Source organism: Lampris incognitus, chromosome 9 (genome assembly GCF_029633865.1).
Source record: "Lampris incognitus isolate fLamInc1 chromosome 9, fLamInc1.hap2, whole genome shotgun sequence".
In the NCBI taxonomy this organism is placed as follows: domain Eukaryota; kingdom Metazoa; phylum Chordata; class Actinopteri; order Lampriformes; family Lampridae; genus Lampris; species Lampris incognitus.
Genome location: NC_079219.1, coordinates 44,436,362 through 44,459,274, shown reverse-complemented (window position 1 = coordinate 44,459,274; position 22,913 = coordinate 44,436,362). Strand labels below are relative to the sequence as shown.

The 22,913-nt window shown below is 44.2% G+C and overlaps 1 protein-coding gene across 1 annotated transcript; it reads left to right on the top strand.

The window, feature by feature from the left end:
• Nucleotides 1-3,615: 3,615 nt before the first annotated feature.
• LOC130118394 (uncharacterized) lies at nucleotides 3,616-7,930 on the top strand. Its single transcript, XM_056286828.1, has 2 exons — nucleotides 3,616-4,225; nucleotides 6,527-7,930. The coding sequence occupies exons 1-2, from the start codon at nucleotides 3,682-3,684 to the stop codon at nucleotides 6,892-6,894; spliced, it is 912 nt and encodes a 303-aa protein (XP_056142803.1). The 5' UTR covers nucleotides 3,616-3,681; the 3' UTR covers nucleotides 6,895-7,930.
• The last annotated feature ends 14,983 nt before the right edge of the window (nucleotides 7,931-22,913 follow it).

The following is a 22,913-nucleotide window of genomic DNA, read 5'->3' as shown; positions in this document are numbered from 1 at the left end:
AGCCAAGGCTGCTGGACGGGATCCTTATCTCGCCCTTCTGGACCACCGCAACACACCATCACAGGGTACTGATACCACACCAGCACAGCGGCTGCTCAGTCGCCGTACCAAAACACTACTGCCAACCAAGGCAAGCCTGTTACAGCCGAAAGTTGTGCAGGTGAAACAGGATTTACAAAATAACCAACAACGGCAGAGGGCATACTACGACAGGTCGGCTAAAGACTTGGACACGCTTGCCCCAGGTGAATGTGTGAGAGTTCAGCCTGTCGCACCCCACACTGGCTGGAGAGTGGGCAAGGTGCTGAGGCAGGTCGATAGGAGATCCTATGAGGTCCAGCTGCACACGGGTGGTGTCATCAGGAGAAATCGCAGACACCTCAGGCATGCACCAGGGGCAATCTTCACTGACACTATGGACATGGAGATCAGCAGCCCCAGTCAGCCAGAGAGTGTTGAACCCGGACATTCAGAGAGTGTTCCTTCTCGCAGTGTCTTAGCAGGAAACAAAACCAAGGACACTGGTGACAGGGCCAACCCTGTTACCACCAGATCAGGCCGCTCTGTTGTGCAGCCGCAGCGATACAAAGACTTTGTGACCTCACATAGATGAATGGATCTGTAGCACTAATGGACTTTGGGGGGGGGGGCATGAATGAAAAAGAAAAAAAGTGAATCACAAATGTTGTGCAAATGTATTAAAGGTTCTAGAAAAAAAAGAAGAAACTGAAAAGAGAAAGGATGTAACAATAGGAACTATTGTTAGGAACCATTGTTTAGTTCCTTGTTTACACAGGGGTCGTTTAGGTTGTTGCACCTGGAATAACGGACCGAGCATGATGCATAACCTTACGTGCCGAAGTTATTATTAAAGTTTATAGCCCCGTGGGGTTGAAACGAGTTGTAACGTCTCATTAGTAGAAGGTAACAACACACTTTAACACTGTGCATTTTGAATCTTTAAAGTTTGACGGTGGATTTAAGGACGAAAAGCAGTGTAGACAAATAAATCCATCTGTGGCAGATAACTCATGGTTTGGTCTAATTCCTGGAGGGAGTGACAAATGGTGTGTGTAGACTAGTGTAAGCGTAACTGCAATTGAGTGTGCGCTTAAGTCGCATAGTCTTGAATCCAAGTAGGCGGTCGTCTGACACGAGCAGGTTCGTGCGAGTGTTCATGGTTTCAGTGTTGTCCTGTTCAGGAACGGAGAAGTAGTGACTCGGTAGATCCCGCGATGAGCTCGTGCATGTGTCAGGCAAAGCAAGTGTTATGACCTTTAGCTAGATTGGATGCATGCCATTTCTTACCGTCAGCCAATAGATAAGTGCATGGGCCAATATTCTTTCTAATCTGCAACGGCTGAGTGTATTGTAGGTGCGCCATCAGTGCAATCAGTGTAGGCTTTTATTTTTCCCTGACGAAGGGACGCTCTCTGACAAAACGCGTCGGAGTCGGTGTTCGTCAGTGGTGGGGCGAGAACGTTGTGGCGCGTGCGCATTTTCCTGCCATGTAGCTCGAACGAGACACTCCGGTGGTTGTTTCGGATTAAAACTGAAGAGATTTCTTATGAGTGCTGACGCACTAATTTTATCAGGCTCGGACACAACTTCCGGGGCACACAACATCCGGGGCACAACGCCCTTACAACGACACACAGCCGGCAAAGCAGCACCACCCAAATTCCAACAGATGGCAGCAACCGTACCATTCAAGACCCGTAACATCTTCCCTTTCTGAAATGTACTTAGGTAGTTGTGTACTTCGTACTTATCCCTCCATTACTGAACAGCACAAATATTACAAATCAATCTCAAAAATTATACTGACAACAGAGACCATGATACCAAGCTGCTGGCCCTAATGGACCGATGCAGGCAGGTCAAGCTGCGACTTAGCTCCGATATACCCGCTAACTTTAACTTTACCACACTTAAACTAGTAAGCTAATATCACGTCCCTTAGGGAGAAAAGGGTAAGTGTTGCTATCATTCATCCCACTTCTGACACCATGTTTCGGAGTTAAAAATGACGAGCTTGCTCATGAGTGCTAACGCACTAATTCTATCAGGCTCGGATACAACAACTTCTGGGGCACACAACATCCGAGGCACAACGCCCCTACAATGACACACAGCCGGCAAAGCAGCACCACCCAGATTCCAACAGATGGCAGCAACGTGCCATCCAAGTGGTGGCATGTGGAGTAGCGCAGTACACTTGTAGGAAGTCTGTGACTGTAGTCTTCCACGGCTTCTCTTGCACGATAGCGGACTGGATGCATGACTTGAGTACATGGTGAAAGCGTTCAATTGCTCCATTTGCAAATGGGTGGTACATTGAAGTGCGGACGTGCTGTATGTCGCGGTCTTTTAAGAATGCAGTGAATTCCACGGTCAAGAACTGAGATCCATTATCAGACACGATGGTATGTGGATTATCTAATCTATTAAATACTGATGCAATGATGTTTGCAGTACTAGCAGAGGCTGTGAATGCTACTTCAGGCCACTTACTATGATAGGAGCAGTCTTCCATGCTTTCTTCTTTTGGCTGCTCCTGTTAGGGGTCGCCACAGCGAATCATCTGTTTCCATCTCTTCCAGTCCTCTGCATCTTCCTCTGTCACGCCAATCACCTGCATGTCCTCCCTCACCACACCCATAAACCTCCTCTTTGGCGTTCCTCTTTTCCTCTCCCCTGGCAGCTCCATATTCAGCATTCTTCTCCCAATATACCCAGCATCTCTCCTCCGCACATGTCCAAACCATCTCAATCTTGCCTCTTTTGGCTTGTCTCCAAACCGTCCTTCTTCGTCTCCCCCAACGAAAATCTTAGCATCTTCAACTCTGCCACCTCCAGCTCTGCCTTATGCCTTTTCGTCAGTGCCACCGTCTCCAAACCATACAACATTGCTGGTCTCAGAACCAGTTTGTAAACCTTCCATTTAACTCTTGCTGGTACCCCTTCTGTCACAAATCATTCCTGACACTTGTCCACCCACTCCACCCTGCCTGCACTCTCTTCTTCACTCCCTGCTACTTTGAACAGTTGACCCCAAGTATTTAAACCACATTCGTCACCTGTACTCCTTGCATCTTCACCATGCCGCTGTCCTCCTTGTCGTTCAAGCATATTTATTCCGTCTTGCCCCTACTGACTTTTATTCCTGTACATCAGTCACATTAGACGCTATGAAGTCTCTAATCTATCACAAATTACAAACTTGCCTCAGGGGGCGTTACAGCAACACAACATCTTGTCCTTCGACCCTCACATTGGATAAGGAACAACTCCCTAAAAAAAACTTTTAACAGGGAGAAAAAAATAGGAAGAAACCTCAGGGAAATCAACAAGAGGAGGGCTCTCTCTCCCAAGACGGACAACGTGAAAAGGAAGTTGTCTGTAGACAATTTACAGAATACAACATCGAAAGAGCTCTGCTCGATATAACTACGTAATGCCCAATACATAATTCTGTATTGGGCTTTACGTAATTATAGCAACCCACAATTAAATCCAGAAGGTGGCGGTCATGTACCTAAAAACTGTCTGGCAACCGCAATAAAGTGCAAGAAAAGGGAAGAAGCAGAAGAAGAACAAGAGGAGAATTTCCGGTGTAAATATAGCAACTGCGGTGAAAGGGATCGCGGTTTTGTAAAAACAGTTCTCTTCATTCTGAGGATGTCGGAGTGGAACTGGCAGGATGAGGAGATCCGGGAGCTCCTCCTCATCCGCGCCGATGAGGACATTTGCCGCCAGGTGTCCGGGACGGTACGGGACGCGGCGGTTTATAAAACCATATCCTCCCTGCTCTCCGCCCGCGGCATTCGCCGCACCAAGGCGCAGGTCCACAGCAAACTGCGATGGTTAAAGAAGAAATTCAACGCCGTGCACAACACCGTGCACGACAAGAGCAGAGGAACTGGAGCCGCGGTTGGACAGACGGACTGGAGGTTTTATGATCAGTGCCGGACCATCTGGGGGGACGGACCACCCGCTGACCCGGCGTCCGTCTCCGGGAACGTGGCGCGTCCCGTTCAGCAGCGGAGGACCGTGGAGGAAGAGGAGGAGGAAGAAGAGGAGGAAGAGGAGAATGACGAAGAGGACTGTCAGGTGTCCTCAGGCTCCTGCGGTTCTCCATCCGAGACCCGAGTCGTCGTCCTTCCGGAGACCGGGAGACAGCCGCGTCACCCAGATCCAGTCAGACCAATGCACCACACAAACGGTAAGATCAGAAATCAAGTTAAAAATCAAGAACGCAGTCTGCCACATTTCTACAAGGAAATCTTCCACCATTAGCTACAGCAGTGGTTCTCAATCAGGTCCTCAGGCAACAGCAGCACTACGGCTCGTTTTCTATTATACCAGGTAGTTTATTACAATCACCTGTTGTTCCAGGTGTCAAACCTCCCAGAGTGGAGAATAACCGGAACAACAGTTGAACGTAATGAACTACTTGGCCGAATGGTTAACCAGTACTAGTGCTGGTACCTGAGGATCCGATTGAGAACTACCCAAGTACTTAATCTAATAATATTTTTTATGGTAACCAGGGCTAGGCTACTGCTGCTACTATTTGTGCACGGGGACATGGTTTCAGATGTTTAGAAAATAAGTCACACCGAATCTGATCAGCTGACCATTTATTTGAGGTAGCATAGCCTGAGACATGGAGGAACTGCTGGCAATAATTTATTTCTAAAATCACGGCTGAATATTAGTAACTGATTTCGACAATATGGATGAGGCATTTAAATTTGATGGCCCCACGTATTTATTTGAGCAAGAGTATACGGATGAAGAGCTCCTAGAAATTGAAGACGAGGAAAGAGAGGCAAAGGAGGGTGAACCAGCTTCTTTGGCTGGCAGTAGTCATCGATCGTAAGCGGCGATCAGTCGCCAGTTTTATCAGCAATTGGTGGATGCATATGCATTCATATGCCAGGCTGGTTTCATAAACCGACCCCTGTCATTACACATCAGGGTGTGATCCCAGAAAGTTGACTCAGTTCATTTGGACACAAAGTTTAATGGGAGAAATGTTTCATCGCTCATCTAAGTGACAGTCTCAACTGACTGCAGGTATCCCCAACCTTTATAAACAGCACAGCTACATAATGACCCTGCAGTCAGCTGATATTGACTAAGTCTCTTAGATGAGTGATAACATTTTTCTCCCACTATACATTGTGTCCAGACTGTCCCGGGTAGATGAAGCTCGTTAGCCTTGTCAGGCAGTTCATCTAGGAGAAGGAAAACTGATTTAAAACCTCCGCTGCCTTGCAGGTATACTCATCTACGGGAAAGGCTTGGGGAAGAAACCTTGACGAAAAATCTGCATCCGTCTCCATTGCCAGTCTTAGTCTTGCCACTGGTAGTAGGTGGTCTCGGACGAAAGAGTGGGGTTGATGATGCGCAACTCTTTCTCACTAGAATCATCATGCAAATCATCAGTCATCCATCACAGGATTCAGTTCAATTCAATTTATTGTCATTAAAAACAATGTGCAGGCACATGTTAAAAATGAAATGAGGGATGACTAGATGATCCTCATTGCTGTGACGGACGAATAACATGTGTCCAGATAAACTGATTCCTCTGAATGGGATCACATCTGACAACGACCGGTTTCATACCGCCGATCGCCGATCACATATATGAAACCGGCGACTGGTTATGGTCGATGGCTACTGCCAGCTTAAGACGCTGGTTCACCTTCCTCTCCTCTGACTGTTGCCCCTTCTCTCTCTCTCTCTCCTTGTCCTCTCTTCAGTTTCTAGGAGCTCTTCAGAAAAAGAAAAAGAAAACAATAAAAGGGATGTTACAACAGAGGCCAGAAGAAGCGAAACATAAAGATAACGGTCTACCTCTGTAGGGATCCTTTCGATAATGTTGCCAGACACCTAGAATAACAATCTGAGCCTGTCAGTGGAAAAAAAACCAAGCACTTTTAGCGGATGTATGTTGACAGGTGCAGTTGCCCCCAAGGATTACACTGCAGCCCGTTTTGCAACTGCCAGCTGAACCATTACCGCTCAATACTAGAACAATTCCAAAAATAGTTGTCCCTATTATTCATTTACACCCCAAATGATAGGAAAATAGGGCCCAGGTTTAAAAAGACCAGAAATACCCTTGAAGTTATATATCACCATAATCAAAATTCCATACCATATCTAGTGTTATATCATTATATCTATTTTATATTGCTATATCATCTGACTCTAATGGTAACAAGTAAGCAGACCAACACACTCAATATAGACCAAATCACAAACTGAGCTTATTGAACGGAGGAGCCTTTAAATTAATGGCACCTCATCATGTGCCATGGACAGCCATTTGTATCGGGGTTCCAATAAAAACACCACTCTCTTGTCCAGATGGTTGAGTTTACAATGTTGTAAATGGATGTTAACCTCTGTTTTCAGGGTCTAACATTATACGTACCCTGTTTCAAATAGAAAATAAATGCTAAGGAGCTGACATTTTTTCTCATCTGTTTGATTGGTGCTCATGGTCCAGCAAAAAAAAAAAAGAAGACCAAGATGGAGCAGGCCACTGAGACTATGACATCCGCCATCTTCCAGCTGTTGAAAGAGATGGACCAGAGGTTCCAAGACCAGGAAGACTTGCGAGCCCGTCAGTACATGGACTTTGAACGGGAGCAGCGAGAAGCAACGCACAATTCATTAATGGCTCTTCAGATGGCAATGTGCAGAGAGATGAGAGCCATGCAGACAGCTCTCTGTGACCGGCTTCTAGCCAGGATGCCAACTGCTGCAGCAGCTGCCATGCCCCAGTATGCAGACAATTCATTTTCACAGTTCATGTCACATGATGGACAGGGAAGTGACGTTACGGAAGTGATCATAGGACGGGAAGTTGTCTGATGTAACTGAAATCTATCGATTCTGTTAGTTGTAATTTAAGGTGTCTTGATGCATGCTCAATAATCCAGATAAGAAAATCAAAGGTTGAATCAGTTCATTTGGATACAACATTTATTGACGGATACATTTCATCACTCAAATAAGTGACATCTTAAGTCCATACTGACTGCAGGTATCCCCACCCCTTATAAACAGTTTCATAACGACTGAAACCAACGACCAGTTTCATATGCAGATATGGGTATGACTATTAACTAGAGTTTCGATGGCCATGCTATTCACAGACGATTTGTGAATGTTTGCAATCACAGCATTGTAAGATGATGACAGATGCATAACAACAGAAACCAATGATCAGTTTCATGTGCAAATATGGGTGTGATCATTAACTAGAGTTTCAATGGCCATGTGTAGTATTCACAGAGGATTTGGGAATGTTTGCAGTTGCAGCAGTGTAAAATGGTGACAGATGTACTCTTAGGCCCCCCTCTCAGTTCAGAGATTGTTGTTCCCTCTTAACATAAATGGCCTCTTTGACTCCCCATTTGGTCATTTAAGGTGGCTTTCTAAGTAGAAAATTGACATGTTGGTCCAAAAGGTGGGCTTATCAACAATCCCAGGATTGTAAATACAGGAAAATTGTAGGACTGTGGTGTGAAATAGTTGTTAGTCTGAGTTGAGGAAGTGTGTGATAGAGGGGAAGTGTGTTCTGGAGAGTTGGTCTGGCCAATGGATCAAACCTACTTATTTCATGTTTCTTCTCTTTCTTGAGTGCATGTGATTATGTTTACACTGGCATGAAAATGTGTGATTTCCGTGTGCCTAGGCTGATTTCCATGTGACTATGAGCACATGCTAGGTTACGGAATGAGACCCACATGGCTGCATGGTTTTCTATGTAACAGTCACCATTTGGCCATTAATGCCATTGTATCAGAATGACCAGTCAGACTAGTCAAATGAAATCAATCAGTCAATCAGATTTTATTTGTATAGCACGTTTCATACAAACAAAGTGCTTCACACAATAAAACAATAAAATCTCCCCCCTCACAAAAAAGTACAAGCACATTTTATAAACGATAAAAGTACAGACAAGTTTAAAACTGAGTTAGTAAAATAAATAAAAGTGACATAAACACTGATTAATTAAATGTAACAACAATGAGAGCAGAATATATAAAAAATAGCAAAATATATAAAACACACAATAATATCAACCACTGAACCATATCTCAGCATCTTTTCTAACAATTTTCTTTTCTTTATGGCTTTGTAACTTTGATCGGTCCTTTTGATCTTAGAACAAGAGCATTTTTACACTTGACTTACTGTAGCTCTTAAACATAAATGGTAGATTTTCATGATTGATTCCCTGTTTCACAGAGAATGTTCAACCTACTCAGGGTACTTTACTAGTGTTAGGTCTTGTATAGCTACTAAGACAGTCACAGATAAACAGTCCCAATCAACCCACTCTGTCAATCCAGATTTTTCTAGGCGGGTTATAAGTGTCTTGATGTAAAATGGGTTGTGTTCATATCAAATAGTCATTCACTTTGATATGGACACATCCAGAGTTCCAGAAAAGTGTGTTTTCTCAAGAGAAAATTAGAATAGCTCACACCAAACCTTCTAACATTTTAGCAAAAAATAATGCTGAATGGCAATAGTTGTGCAAGACTCTGAAAGGTAGAGCGCCACTGTGCATAGAGAATATACAGTAGACCTGTTTCCAATAGAGCAAACCAACAGTGTCTTTATGCATGCTCAAACTACAAACCAAACAAACCAACAGTGTGTTTCTGACTCTCTCATAACCTTACCCTGTGATCAAACCTCATGAACCCTCCTTTAAGTTTTCTTATTGTGTTTGTGTGTATAAAAGTCAAGACCATGTACAACTTAAATAAGTCACCAGTTCATGTTAAGTGTATATAAATCAAGCAAAATGCAATTTTACACAGGATGAAATTAATATAACGAAATCAAAGCAACCAATTTCAATTTGGATACCGTAAATATAACATACACATTAGATAAATGCTAGTCTGTAAATGCATAAAATATGTCACTTTCTGGGCACCAGCAAAAATTTCATAGAAAAGCATGGGATGCATCTATTTTTCCAGCCAACTTTAGATCAAACCATGCCCCTAAACTAAACCTAATCCTATCCTTAACCTATCGCTTAACTTAAAGCTGGGGTAGGCAGTTTTTTTGTTTGTTTGTTTGTTGTTTTTTTTGTATCATTGGGCAAAAATTCCATAATAACCTTTAGCATATTGTCATTCAAGTCATCCGAGATAAAACTACACTTCTGTATCTCCTCTTGGCTTTGTATTCAGGCTCTAAAAAAAAATCTAGCCCGTAATGGGAGACTTCAGCCAATCACGGGTAATTTCAGAGAGAGGGTGTCCCTATTGGCTGTTCTACAAAAGCCGATGCGTGTGTACATGTATAACTAGTGAATATGACTTGTAAATATGAGATTAGTGAGCATCGTAATATGACTAGTAGATACATGTTAACTAGTAAATATATTTACTAGTTACAGTTACTAGGTTACAGGAACCCCGGGTTACTGAGCATTCTGATTGAAACAAAGTAAATGACCTGCTGCCCCCCCCACTCCCCAGATTTCTACATTTAAAACGTTTTTTTTTTGCTATTTTGAAGACATTCTTGATGACATGCCAGGTTTTATCAGTACCTGATCCGTGCCGGCAGCATGATCCGTTCTGCACATGCACAGAATTTAACCACGGTCTCTAATCCTACTACGCATGCGCAGAATGGGTCGAGCGCCGGCAAATTTCATGCATTTTGATTTGATGTTTTTCACATTACTGAACAGCAGAGGTCAGCATTCAGTGGGTTATTTCATAATATACCTTACCATAGTTTGATTCTTCATTCTTACTTTTTATCTGCACTTTTTTATACCCATTCAACGCTGTTATAGAAATTCACAAAACATAATTGGTTTATTTTTGTGTTCATAAGAATAATGTTTTCCTCTTCCTGACAAATTAAGATTTTAGTTATGCCATCCTGTGTACCCAATGAATAAATGGGAGTGAGATTGAGAGAAGACGGGTGATCTTCCACCACCAAACTGAAACTAGCTAATAGCATTTGATGTCTGTGTCTTTCTAAAAATGCCTGACTATTATTGGCTGTCATTCAAATCAAATTCTCGATCTGCCGAGCTGCATCAAATCACAGAAGTAGGCAGTGGTTAGATGTTGTTTCATGAGACCTTTAAACTGTAGATAAATGTAAAATATTTCGCGGAAATTATTGTCAAGTGAAAAATGAAACTGACATCCATCTTTGTTCACATTTATGTAATCCTACTTTAAGGTGCTTTGGCTGATATGACAGCCTGTGTAATCTGCTCTGAAGGAGGTCAGTCAGTGCTCTATCCTGCTTAAAAGTGAGACACCATCACAACAATGAAAACCCTGGCAGGCTAAAGACCAAAAATAACTCTCTAACCTTCCAACCTCACACCGCAAACAAAAGGGCCCAAGACTTTCCTGTAAATCATGTGAATGCATTTTCCTCTCTTGCCTCATTCTGCTAACGTCAGAACATTCTGTGTGAAAGTTAGGAGCGTGTGTTGGGATGTGTCTTGGATTAACACCTGGGTTTGATGTTTTTATGGATTTTTTTGTTGTTATTTTATTTATTGAGATAAGGTGGTACAAGCCCTTTGGAAAATGTTTAATCTCCCTCATACATTAGTACTTTCATCTGTGTTTGTATTATTTTGTATATTATTTGCATTTAACTTTATAGGTCAAAATTTCCATTGTGTCACTCTTTTAGATAAACTTAACTAATAAATAACTTAAAAATAATAATTTTAAAAACTAGTATTTACACAGATCAAGTGGTTTCAAAGCATACTTTTACCTTGAGGTGAAAAGTTTATTTTCCAAGCTTGACTTGAGTAGGATTTTGCAGTGGGATGATCTTTGCACCTTTTTTTTAGCCCAATAGTAGAATAAACACCGACAGTCAACCAGTTTCAATCTGTTCAGTCATCATTAATCTGTAGCAATCGACCAAATCTGCAACTGTTGATTGGGAAGCTACGTCCCCCTAGCGAAACTCCTCACTGTCAGGTGAAATAGAAATGGAAATGGTCTCAGTTGAAATAGAAATTGTGTCAGTTTGATGCTCACGTGAAACATTTTTTGGCTTAAGATGAAGTAGGAAATCCAGCATTTATAACCAAGTTTTTTTAAGATATTTTCTGTGTAACACAGCACTTACCACATTGATTTTGCAATATATCATCTTACCTGAAGCATAATATTACCAGTTAATATCAAAGCAAACCAAATGAGCCTTAACAGTTGAATCAGGTTCAACTTCTTAAGCACAACCTTCAAGTCTATTACACAAACTCTTCATTCCTTTAATTTTGTGTTAAATGTTTATAAAAATTACTCAACTTACTGTAAAACAATTCAAATCGTATGCATAGGTAGAATATTTGCTATACACTAAAGTTGACAGAAGTCCCTGCATGAACTTTAGCGACTACTTCTGAGAGCGCTATATTCAAGTCATATATGAAGAATATGATGAGGAGGATGCCAACCAGTGTCCGGATGCCACCGGAAAAGACCAGGACCCGACTACCATCACCATGGAGACCTGGCAGGAGGACAGACTACATATGCACACAGGAGAGACTCACATCACACCATTCACATACACGGGAGAAAAGACAAGAAAAGGCATTATTCACATCGGAGTGAGAGAAGGATATAACATTGAAACAGGATAACAAAATTATGTGGATTTTATAAGATAAATAAACAACGTGATGAGGAGAATGCCAAACAGTGTCCAGGTGGCGACCACCATCACCATGGAGACCTGGGAGGAGGACAGACCACGTGCATGCAGGGGAGACTCACATCACACCATTCACATATACAGAAGAAGAGAAAGGAGAAGGTGTGGCGGACACAAGGGGCTATGCCTCTCACCCAGCAGGACTGTGAGCTGGGGCGTGGTTTACGTTCCCGGGCTTGCTGGTGCAGGGTTGTTCCTGCTTTAGTTTGGTTTTGGAGCTGAGGAATAAACAGCAAACTCGCCTTCGTCTCCTGTGTTTTTTCCTCATCCTGCCACATTGGTGACCCCGAATTGAACATGTTTGGAGCACAAGATCAGTGTGAATCCACTTCGGCCACGCCGCCCCAACTCTCACAGCCAGCCGTTCTCGCCGCGGCTGTGAAACTCACAGAGTTCTGGTAGAGCGACCCGGCTTCGTGGTTCCAGCACGTCGAGGCGCTGTTCCACCTGCGTGGAATCTCCACGGACGACTCCAGATACTATTTGGTCGTCGCTGCGCTGGACCTGCAGTCCACACGCCGTGCCATGCAGCTGTTGCGCGCCCCTCCGCAACAAGGTAAATACGTCGCCCTCAAACATCTTCTGCTCCGGAGGTACAGCCTATCTGCCGCAGAGAGGGCAGATAGAATCCTTTCCCTATCTGGTTTGGGCGGCGGGATGGCTGTGGATCTCATGGACAACATGCTGTCGCTGCTAGGCTCGGACGAAGGCGGATTCCTTTTCCCTCACGTTTTCCTGCGCCAGCTCCCGTCTCCTGTGCGCGCGGCTTTGGCTAACTCCCCGTGTCTGGCCGCTGGTGACTGCCAAGGTTTGGCTGAGGAGGCCGATCGGGTCCTGCTGGCTACCAGACGGTTCTCTGTGCAGAGTGTGGCATCTGAGCCTCTGCAGCTGGCGTCGGAGGACGCGGACCCGGCGCTGGTGGCTGGAGTAACTGCCCGGAGACGGCGCGGGAGAGGCCTCTGTTTCTTCCACCATCGGTTCGGCGGCAAGGTGAGGCGCTGCGTCCCTCCGTGCACGTTTGAGGCGGCGGGAAACTCCAGGGCCAGCACTCAGTAGCAGCTGTGGGCGCTGGCGGACGTGGTGAGCTGCTCTTCATTAAGGACACGATGTCAGGAAGACGGTTTCTGGTGGACTCAGGCTCGCAAAAGAGCCTACTCCCTCCTGCTAAGACAGACAGGTCGACCGAAGGCGGCGGCCCACAGTTAAGTGCAGCTAACGGTTCGTCCATTGCGACGTTTGGCACAAGGTTGGTGACTGTTTGTTTCCACGGGCGCCATTTTGAGTTGGACTTTGTAGTCGCCGCCATTACTGTTCCTATTATCGGCGCGGATTTTCTGTGTGCTAATGGTCTGCTAGTTGATATTGCAAATCGCCGTTTAATTGATGCTATGTCTTTCGCCACTGTTCCGTGCGAGACAGGGGGAGCCGGGCTGTTAACACACGCTAACTTTTTAGCATAGGGGATGTTTTTCAGCGTTTGCTGGCGGATTTTCCATCGGTGACTACGCCTGCCTTTTCCACCGCGGTTACTAAACACGGAGTAGAACATTTCATTCCCACTGTGGGACCGCCAGTTTTTGCGCGCGCGCGGTGCCTCGACTCGGTAAAATTGGCTATAGCTATGGAGGAGTTCGCCATCATGGAGCGTCTGGGTATAGTGAGGCGTTCCAACAGTCCGTGGGCCTCGCCGCTTCACATGGTGCCCAAGGCGGATGGGTCGTGGCGGCCTTGCGGCGACTTTCGCCGCCTGAACAACGTCACCGCCAATGACCGCTATCCCATCACACACATACAGGACTTTTCCATACGCCTGGCAGGTACCACTATCTTCTTTAAGGTGGAGCTGGTGCGCGGCTATCATCAGGTTCCCGTGCGCGCAGAGGACGTGCCCAAGACAGCAGTGATCACCCCATTTGGGCTTTTTGAGTTCATGCGCATGCCTTTTGGCTTGAAGGGGGCTGCGCAAACCTTTCAGAGGCTGATGGACTTGGTGTTGCGTGACCTTGATTTCGTGTTCGTTTATCTCGACGACATATTAGTGGCCAGTCCGTCAGCTGAAGAGCACTTGGCGCACCTGAAACAGGTTTTCCGTCGTTTGGACGAACACGGCCTGATAGTCAACCCGGCCAAGTGTCAGTTTGGACTGCCGGTGATTGACTTCTTGGGTCACCGCATTTCGCCGCAAGGCGCGGTCCCGTTGCCTTCTAAGGTGCAAGCGGTGGCGGAATTTCCCCGCCCGGTCTCTGTTAAGGCATTGCAGGAATTCTTGGGCATGGTGAATTTCTATAACCGTTTCCTCCCTCGCGCTGCCCACCTCCTTCAGCCACTTTACAAAGCCCTGCGGCTTAAGAAGGCTAACGACCCTGTCGACTGGACTCCCGAACGAGTCCAGGCCTTTGACGGAGCTAAGTGCGCCCTGGCTAACGCTGCCCTCCTCGCCCATCCCACACCCACGGCGTCCATAGCTTTAACGACCGATGCGTCTGACATAGCCGTGGGAGCTGTGGTTGAAGAACGTGTGGCGAATGCGTGGCAGCCACTCGCATTTTTTAGCCGCAAACTGCGAGATAGCGAGCGCAAGTACAGCGTTTTTGACCGGGAGTTGCTGGCACTGCACCTTGCAACCCGACATTTACGCTTCCTGCTGGAGGGTCGCCCATTCACGGCTTATGTGGATCATAAACCGCTGACTTTCGCCATGTCCAAGGTGACTGAGCTGTGGTCTGCTCGTCAGCAGCGCCACCCAGCGGCCATCTCCGAGTTCAAAACGGACATTCAGCATGTGGCCGGGAAGTCCAACCCTGTTGCTGATTGTCTGTCGCGTGTGCTTGTGTGTCCTGTGCACCTCGGTGTGGATTTCTCCGCTATGGCTGCCGACCAGCCCAGCGACCCGGACGTCCTTGCTCTTAGGTCAACGCGTACCGGCCTCAAGCTGGAGGACGCTGTGATGCAGGAAGGCAGTCCTGCCCTCCTCTGCGATGTGTCCACCGACCGTCCCCGCCCCGTTGTTCCAGTGGCCTGGCGCCGTCGAGTTTTAGATTCGATTCACTCCCTCCCGCACCCTGGAGTTCGGGCGTCGGTGAAGTTGGTCGGTTCCAAGTGCGTCTGGCCTGGCCTCCGCAAGGACGTAAAGGGGTGGGCCACTGCATGTGTAGCGTGCCAGCGCGCTAAGGTCCACCAGCACACTAAGTCGCCCCTCGAACCGTTTCCGATCCCGGCCAGACGTTTCGACCACGTGCATGTGGACCTGGGGGGCCCTCTACCTTCTTCACAGGGTTTTACGCATCTAATCACAATGGTGGATCGGACCACCAGGTGGCCAGAGGCTGTCCCTCTGTCCTCCACAACAACCCCAGGTTAAGAGTCTGGATGTCATTTTGTACAGCACATTATCTTTTGAAGCTCACATCAAAAATGTTACTCGGTCTGCGTACTTCCACCTACACAATATTAATTGTCTTCGCCCGTCACTTACACCTAACAGCACCACCATACTCATTCACACCCTGGTTACATCCCGTATTGACAACTGCAATTCTATCCTCTTTGGTCTTCCTCTCAAGTGTCGTCATAAACTTCAATTGGTCCAGAATTCAGCTGCCCGTATCATTACCAGAACTCCTTCTATAGATCATACCACTCCTGTTCTTCAGCAACTTCATTTGCTCCCTGTTAAATACCGTATTGACTACAAGATACTGTTTCTCGCCTTTAAAGCCCTTAATAGCCTAGCTCCTTCATATCTTTCTGAACTCCTTCATATTCATACACCCTACCACACTCTCAGATCCTCTTCTGCTCTCCAACTCACGACACCATTGGCCCGCTTGACTACGATGGGGTCTAGAGCCTTCAATCATTCTGCCCCCCGGGCTATGGAACTCTCTCCCACAAGACATTCGCAACATTGACTCTCTTTCAATCTTCAAAACCCATCTGAAAACGTATTTTTTCAAACGGGCATATTCAGTCTGATCCACGCTTCATTGAGTTTTGTGCAGATGATGATTTTATACTTGTATTAACTTTTTTATTGTCTACCCTGTTTTTATTTTATGCTGTCTGATACAGTGCTGCTGTTTTTTTTAGCTGTGTTCTGTAAGGTGTTCTTGAGTGCTCTGAAAGGCGTCCACAAATACATGTATTATTATTATTATTATTATTATTATTATTATTATTATTATTATTATTATTATTATATTAATAATACCCATATCCGGCTTCCCACCCGCAGACACGGCCAATTGTGTCTTCAGGGACGCTCGACCAAGCTGATGATAACACGGGGATTCGAACCGGCGATCCCCCTGTTGGTAGGCAACGGAATAGACCGCTACGCGAGGAGGCGCTACCGAACGCGAGGAGGAGGTTTCTGACCTCAAGTAAACAAACAGGATTACACATACTATATCTTGCAACTGCTTTTAACATTTTTTTTTTGGAAAACAGCATTTCTGCTTTGTATAATTTAGAGAATTTGCTTATCAATAACAGAATCAGCTCAATATAAACAGCACAAAAAGTAAGGAAATTGGCAATAAATCTTATATCAGGCACCTGATTGTCAGCACCTGGGGTACCAGAAGCTCAAAACAAGAGTCAATAGCAACAGCAAAATAAGCTGTTTGGCACTGGCAGAGAAGATTTGTCAAATTTTTCATGGGCGCAACCCACATACTCAGCTCTGCTGCTCATCCCAAAAATGCATGTTCCTTACAAATGTGGCACCATTTAAAAGGGGAATAAACAGGCTTTCCAACGGTATAAGATTTATTGCCAAGAAGCATTGTTACAACAAAGAAATAATCTACCAAACAAAGATGTCCTTATTTTTTGTGCTTAGTATATTTAAATTCTACTCATTGACTGAGACTGTATGTTGCCTTTCGGTGAGATTGAAAAAGTGAACCCATTCAACATCTAAACCAGCGTTTCCCAATCCAGTAAAGGAACCCCTATCCTGCAGATTTTCATTGTAACCCTGCATAGGTAGCCCTGCTTGTACTTACTCAACCAATAATTTCACAGCACTTAATTATGCAAGGTGTGCAACATCTGACATAATTAATTGCTGATTGTTGATTAACTACAAACAGGTACCTATTCAGGGTTGCAAAGAAACTCTGCAGGATAGGGGTTCCTTGAGGACTGGGTTGGGAAACACTGATCTAAACATCACTTACTAAGTCTTTTGGCGCAAATCAATATGAAGAGAGTGGAATGAGTCCACACCAAGGGATTATATAAATGTGTTTTATCCCTATGTATCAGTCAACAAAAAAATCTTTGGCTTGGAAAATCAATGAAAGAATTCAATAACCATGTAACAACAAAGATCTGTGTTAATAAAACCAGGACATCCAGCGATCGAAGAGGTTGGTGCCAAGGCTGAAGAGAGTCGCAAACTTTCTTTATTCGACATTCTTAAAGAACAATATAACACTTTTAGTTTTAAACTCTGTGTTTATATTTCTGTCACCCATATGACATATAGGGCTACTAATAGTCATTGATTTAGGTGTAGTGACATGCCGCTCCTTAAGTGGCGCACTATGCAACTCGCTATAGGGTAGAAACTGCTACACGCAGTCGTCATCTGTTTTTCTTTTGTTTTTGTTATCTTCTTGGAAATTGTGCTCTTGAACCAACGACTGAATTTCATTATAAATAGCCTCAGAAAGTATTGACATTTTTTGATTCTGAAAAGTGTTATGTATATAATCAGAATCTCATCTGTGAGCTTACGAGACAAAGGTCTGTTGAGTTTTAAGTATTTGGAACTCCGGTGAGTGAAGCACGTTTTTGTGCTAGCTTATTGCTAACCGAAGGGAAAAGATAACGCTGGATCATATAGCTGTTAAGATACTCTTCATAAAACCAGTCGGAGTTATAAGAATGTCTCATGTTTGAATAGCCTGTACTTTGGTACGTATTGTATCATAGTAATGAGAATGTTAATGTTTAGAACTCACTTTGGTGCATACTGTATCACTGAGTCATGTTGAATGTTTTAGAAGATAGCTCACGCCAATAGTTGGCTAGCTTAGTCAGTGAAGCATTGGGGAATTGTGTAGCATTAAAGATTCGTGGCACTTATCCCGTTGATGTTAAAGCCATTCGGATTAAGTGGTTAGCGCACTTAAATGGTTTGTATTAGGCTACACTGTGATTGCACTGATTTTGTGTAACAGAATTATATATGTGTAGTGATTAAGTAATGATATTGCAATTCATATACATGTTAATGGAAATCATATTGTAAGATGTTCTGAATGAAAAGAAGTTAATGAGATCTCATGTTAGAAACAGATATAGAATGGAATACTTGCTGTTCTGCACTATTTCTGTAGATTGTTTTTTTTGAACTACCAGATAGAATTTGGAAGATTGTGAAGGCAAGCCCAGCCCAGTGAGACTGTGGACGATCATAGAAGCGGTGGCCTACCGTAGGATCTGTCCCAGGAAATGTCTGAAAAGCCTGAGTCATTCATCCAGACACCCAGGGGTGTCAATTCACCAGAAGCGAAGGTATGGCAGAGTCAGATGACTTCACATCTGACATCACGTGACATCAAATCAAGTCCCTCAAATTCTAATTCCATCTCAAACATGTGGCTCTGTGCTGGTTAGCTACAACCATTTATTTCATTTATACAATCGCGTCACCCTAATACAGTCAGAGCCTTGACTGATTCACCTAGACATTCCTCATTGCCCTAAACGGAATTTGTATCCCCCGCAATAGGTGCAACGCCTTGGCCCTGCTACAGATGATAATATGGCAAGTATGTATTATTGTTTTTCACGTTTTCAAATTGAAACTTTTTCCACAAAATTAAAGATGGCTGCTAAAAATAAAAAATGGTCACCGGTAAATGGACACAACCTCACTGGAGAAAATCACACAGTCAACAATTTATTTTTCCAAGATTATCAATGTTTCAAAATTGCTTTGGAATAAGGCCTATGGTTATACATCTATGCCACTGGGAATTCCAACAACGTAGTTTGACTTTCTGATCGAGGGGGGGGGGCAGTTGCCAAAATAGATTATATAGTAAGCAAAAATATGATCCCTGCAAAAACATTCTATTGTGCTCCTCCGCCTATTCTGTTACAATTAAGATGTCAAATAACGTGCGCAGATTGTTTTAAAATTTTATCTACACTTCGTTTACATTAGCATGCTAATGGCAATTATTATGGAAGTATTTTCTTTTGCGGTTGCATCCGTAATTAGGCTATGATATTATTGTTTGCATTAAATAAAGAAAGAACAGTGTAATGTTAGTTTATTGCATCCTCTTGAACACTCTCTTGTAACATTTTATAGGCGAATAATAGGCTACGTTTTATTTATCAACCTACATTAATTACATAAATAAAAACAAAAGGCATACTAAAGCTATCCAATTAATTGATTCTGCGAGTTTCTTAAAACATCCTAAACATAGCTTCCTATCAATATGGAACTGCCATAGCCTATTATCCTATAATCATAAAGAAATACAAACAAGACATTTTTAAATAAAACACGGTAATAAAGTTCGGTCAAAAGCTATGTTGCTATTTACAAAGCCCATTCTCCTTCACCAACTAAAATTGCTACGTCAATAATAAACAAAATATTGTTCTCAGTAATAATATGTATAATTAATACATTACAATAACCAAATTAAAGATGTCAATTTTCAGGATTATGGCTCGCTCTTGGCTGTTTAAAAACGTTCAAGACAACGCAGATACTGTCTGCAGTGAGTGGCGTTGCGAGATGGGGGGGGGGGTGCAGCCGCAGTTTCGCTCGCTCTATTCATTTTTCCAGGACAGGAGAGAGATTCACGCACTGGAAATAAAAAATAAAAATAAACAAAAATTAAGAATTTTTCATCGTTTCATTTCATTTTTTACTGGTCCCTTCTTTTGGAAGAAGCTTGACTTCTATGAATAATCGTCCATTCAATTAGATTAAAAAAAATCTTAATTTCTCGCTGAGGGTAAACTAACCACTAACAACAAATATGGCGAGCTGCAGTTTGCGCCTCTGGACGCTAGGGGGACAGTGACCCCACTTGCCCTAGCCAAACTACGCCCATGATTCCAACATAGACCCAGGTTATGATATCTAGAGCGAAATTCCTGGGTGCGATTGCAGACATTAAAGCGTCTAAGAGCATTACATCTTAGGGCTATATCAGAAGTTCTGATGCAAGTATTTGTGCAATATAACTCGATGCGCTATAGTTATATATCACTGTATTTTTTCTTCCCACATTTATTCAAATCGGTGAAGAATTATACCTTGCAGAGTGCTCACAAGCTCCATTAAATAGGCCAAACCCACAACGTTTAACCCATACAACAGTCACATATTGAAATACTTTCAAATTTTTCAAGGGGCCGTGCCTATAGTCCCCGGGTCCTATATTCCCCGGGTCCTATGTTCCCCGATCGGGGAACATAGGACCCTTTCGAAAAAAAAGGGTCCCATATTCCCCGTTTTCCCCTAAAAAGGTCCTATAATCCCCATTGCAATAGACACCGGGGAACATAGAACCCTCTTTTGGAAAAAGGGTCCTATATTCCCCGCTGTTTCCAGGGGAACATAGGACCCTTTTTATAAAGAAAGGTCCTATGTTCCCCTGCACATACAAAATGGGGAACATAGGACCCTTTTTGGGAAAAGTGGGGAATATAGGGCCCTCTGTATACAAAAAGGTCCGATATTCCCCGGTCTCATACAAAGCGGGGAACATAGGACCCGGGGACTATAGGACCCGGGGACTATAGGGAGGACCAATTAAAGTCGCCAGCTATTATGTATTTCCCAGGATGATTTGAAGCAGTCAAAAACAGACTATTATAGAATTTAGAGTCATCTTCATTGGGGCCGTAAACATTTATCAAAGTTAAGGTTTCAGATAATAACCCACCTGTAATGACCTACTTTTCACTCTCACAGATGATAACACCGTTTCTGAATTAGCCGTGGAACTTCGGCATGTTTATTTCGCTCCATGCATAACGTGCACATAATCCGACTGACTCTCGTCTACCTTCTCACTCCCGTGGCTGCTCTGTTTACTATCCCATAACTCCCTGTGTCCTTAAAGGTGTATTCCCCTAATACTGAACATCACATCCCTCCAACATTCCCAAGAAAGTAAACATTACATTCCTGCTATAGGATAGGGGTTGAAGTTTAAACACTACATTCCTGCTATAGGATAGGGGTTGAAGTTTAAACACTACATTCTTACTATAGGATGGGGTTGAAGTTTAAACATTACATTCCTGCTATAGGATAGGGGTTGAAGTTTCTTTGTAGCAAATCCCACTAGAGGTATCACAACATAAACATTTTTTTTAATTAACGGCATACAAAAACCAAACTAATGCTCCACTACAACACAGTCCAAGGTGTTATGTTATGGCACAAAATCATTAAGGTACTCTGGCCGCTTCACGGCAACCCTTCTTGGGTAGCAAGGGGCGCCTGAGGTCACTGGGCCTGACGTTGGGTTGAGTTCATCATTGTAAACAAAGTCATTTGGGTCAGTCTCACTCCGCGTGCTGTTGTCCTCTCCCAGTGTACCAGTTGGACCAAGTGTGGGGGACACTCGCTTGAAGTGTGACGCATTTCTTGTCACCACCTGCTGCCTCCTTTGAGCAGTGATCATTGTTCCTTTTGCTGCAGTGACTTGAAACGGCTCCGGATGGAAAAAGGACTGGAATTTGTTCTCTGGTCGCAGTCTTTTCACCAGCACATGGTCACCCACTTTCAGAGCAGGGGATGGGCGACAGAAGTGTTTGTTGTGATGCCCTTTCATCTTCTCTTTTGCTTGAGTGTCTCTGGCTCTCATGAGCTTGTCTGGAACTGTGTTTTGGACATTGGGTAGTGCTGTGCGCACCTGCCTGCTAAAGATGGATGTGGCAGGTGGTTTCCCAGTGGTGCTGTGTGGGGTTGTTCTGTATGATCTCAGGAAGCGATTCAGTGCGTGTTGAGTGTTTTTGCATTCAAGTGTGGCAATCTGGATCGTTTTTTTCAACGTTTTCATAAAGCGCTCAACCTCCCCATTTGCTTGGGGCCAATAAGGGGTTATCTTTCTGTGGCGGAAGCCTAGGCATGAAGTAAACCTGGAGAAGTCCTCAGAATTGAAAGGAGGACCATTGTCACGCTTGACAACTTCTGGGATGCCAAATAATGAGAACATGCTGTCTAGCTTTGGTATAACAGCTTTTGCAGATGTGGTGGACACCTTCTCCACCACTGGGAAACTTGTGTAACCCTGTGGTTAAATTATAGGCCTTAGATATATTATATTGCACTATTAGATAAGAGTTTGGCCTGTGTTTGTTATTTTGTTTACCTTTTGAATATGAATATATTATATTGTTGATATTGTTCTGCAAAACAGTTGTTGACCAATGTGAAATGCATTTACTTTTATTGTTGAAAACTTACCATTGTTGTGATTGGTTGGCTGTGGAGAGAATAACTTACCTTGAATGTGATTGGTTGAGAGGGCAGCGGGGAACGTCAGCGCGAGCAGACTGAACTGTGAGAGAAAGGAGGTCACTCGTCCCTTGTGTGAGCAAAACGGAGCAGTTTGATGTCAAGTTGTTATATGCTATTTTGCGGTGAGAGAAATGTAATTGAAGTTTAGTGAACAGTGATGTGTGCGGGTGTCTGACCGAGACCCATCCCGGGAACTGTTTATGTGGACTGGGGAGACAAACTGACTACTCGTCAGTCCCATATGTGGACCCAGTGACGTTACGGAGCGAGCTAGCCAGTCGGTGTTCGTTGCTAGCACAGCAAGACGCGCGAATGGACTGGATGCGGTAAGGGGCTTGCCCCACAGTGAGTCGGGCCGTCTTCTAGTTTAGCGAAGTAACGTTATCAGTTACAGTGTAGTGTTGTGTTCATGCGACCATCGAAAGACGGTTCGACCGTGAGATGGTGCTAACGGCTAACTAGCCAGTTGGCTAGGAGGGCTGCCTGCCTGACGTTCGCTGCTGCGCTGCGGCGGGAAGCGCGAGACGAAGGGGAGCATTCCTTCTTTGTGAGTACAAGCTGGATGTGCGGGCTCCCAAGGGGAGCGAAGAGGGCTGTTTAGGGCCCCAACGTACCCGATAAAGAAACA

Coding starts and splice junctions, on each gene's coding strand:
- LOC130118394 (XM_056286828.1), top strand. CDS start 3,682: ATGTCGGAGTGGAACTGGCAGGATGAGGAGATCCGGGAGCTCCTCCTC. Junction 4,226..6,526: donor ACCAATGCACCACACAAACG/GTAAGATCAGAA, acceptor CTCATGGTCCAG/CAAAAAAAAAAAAGAAGACC.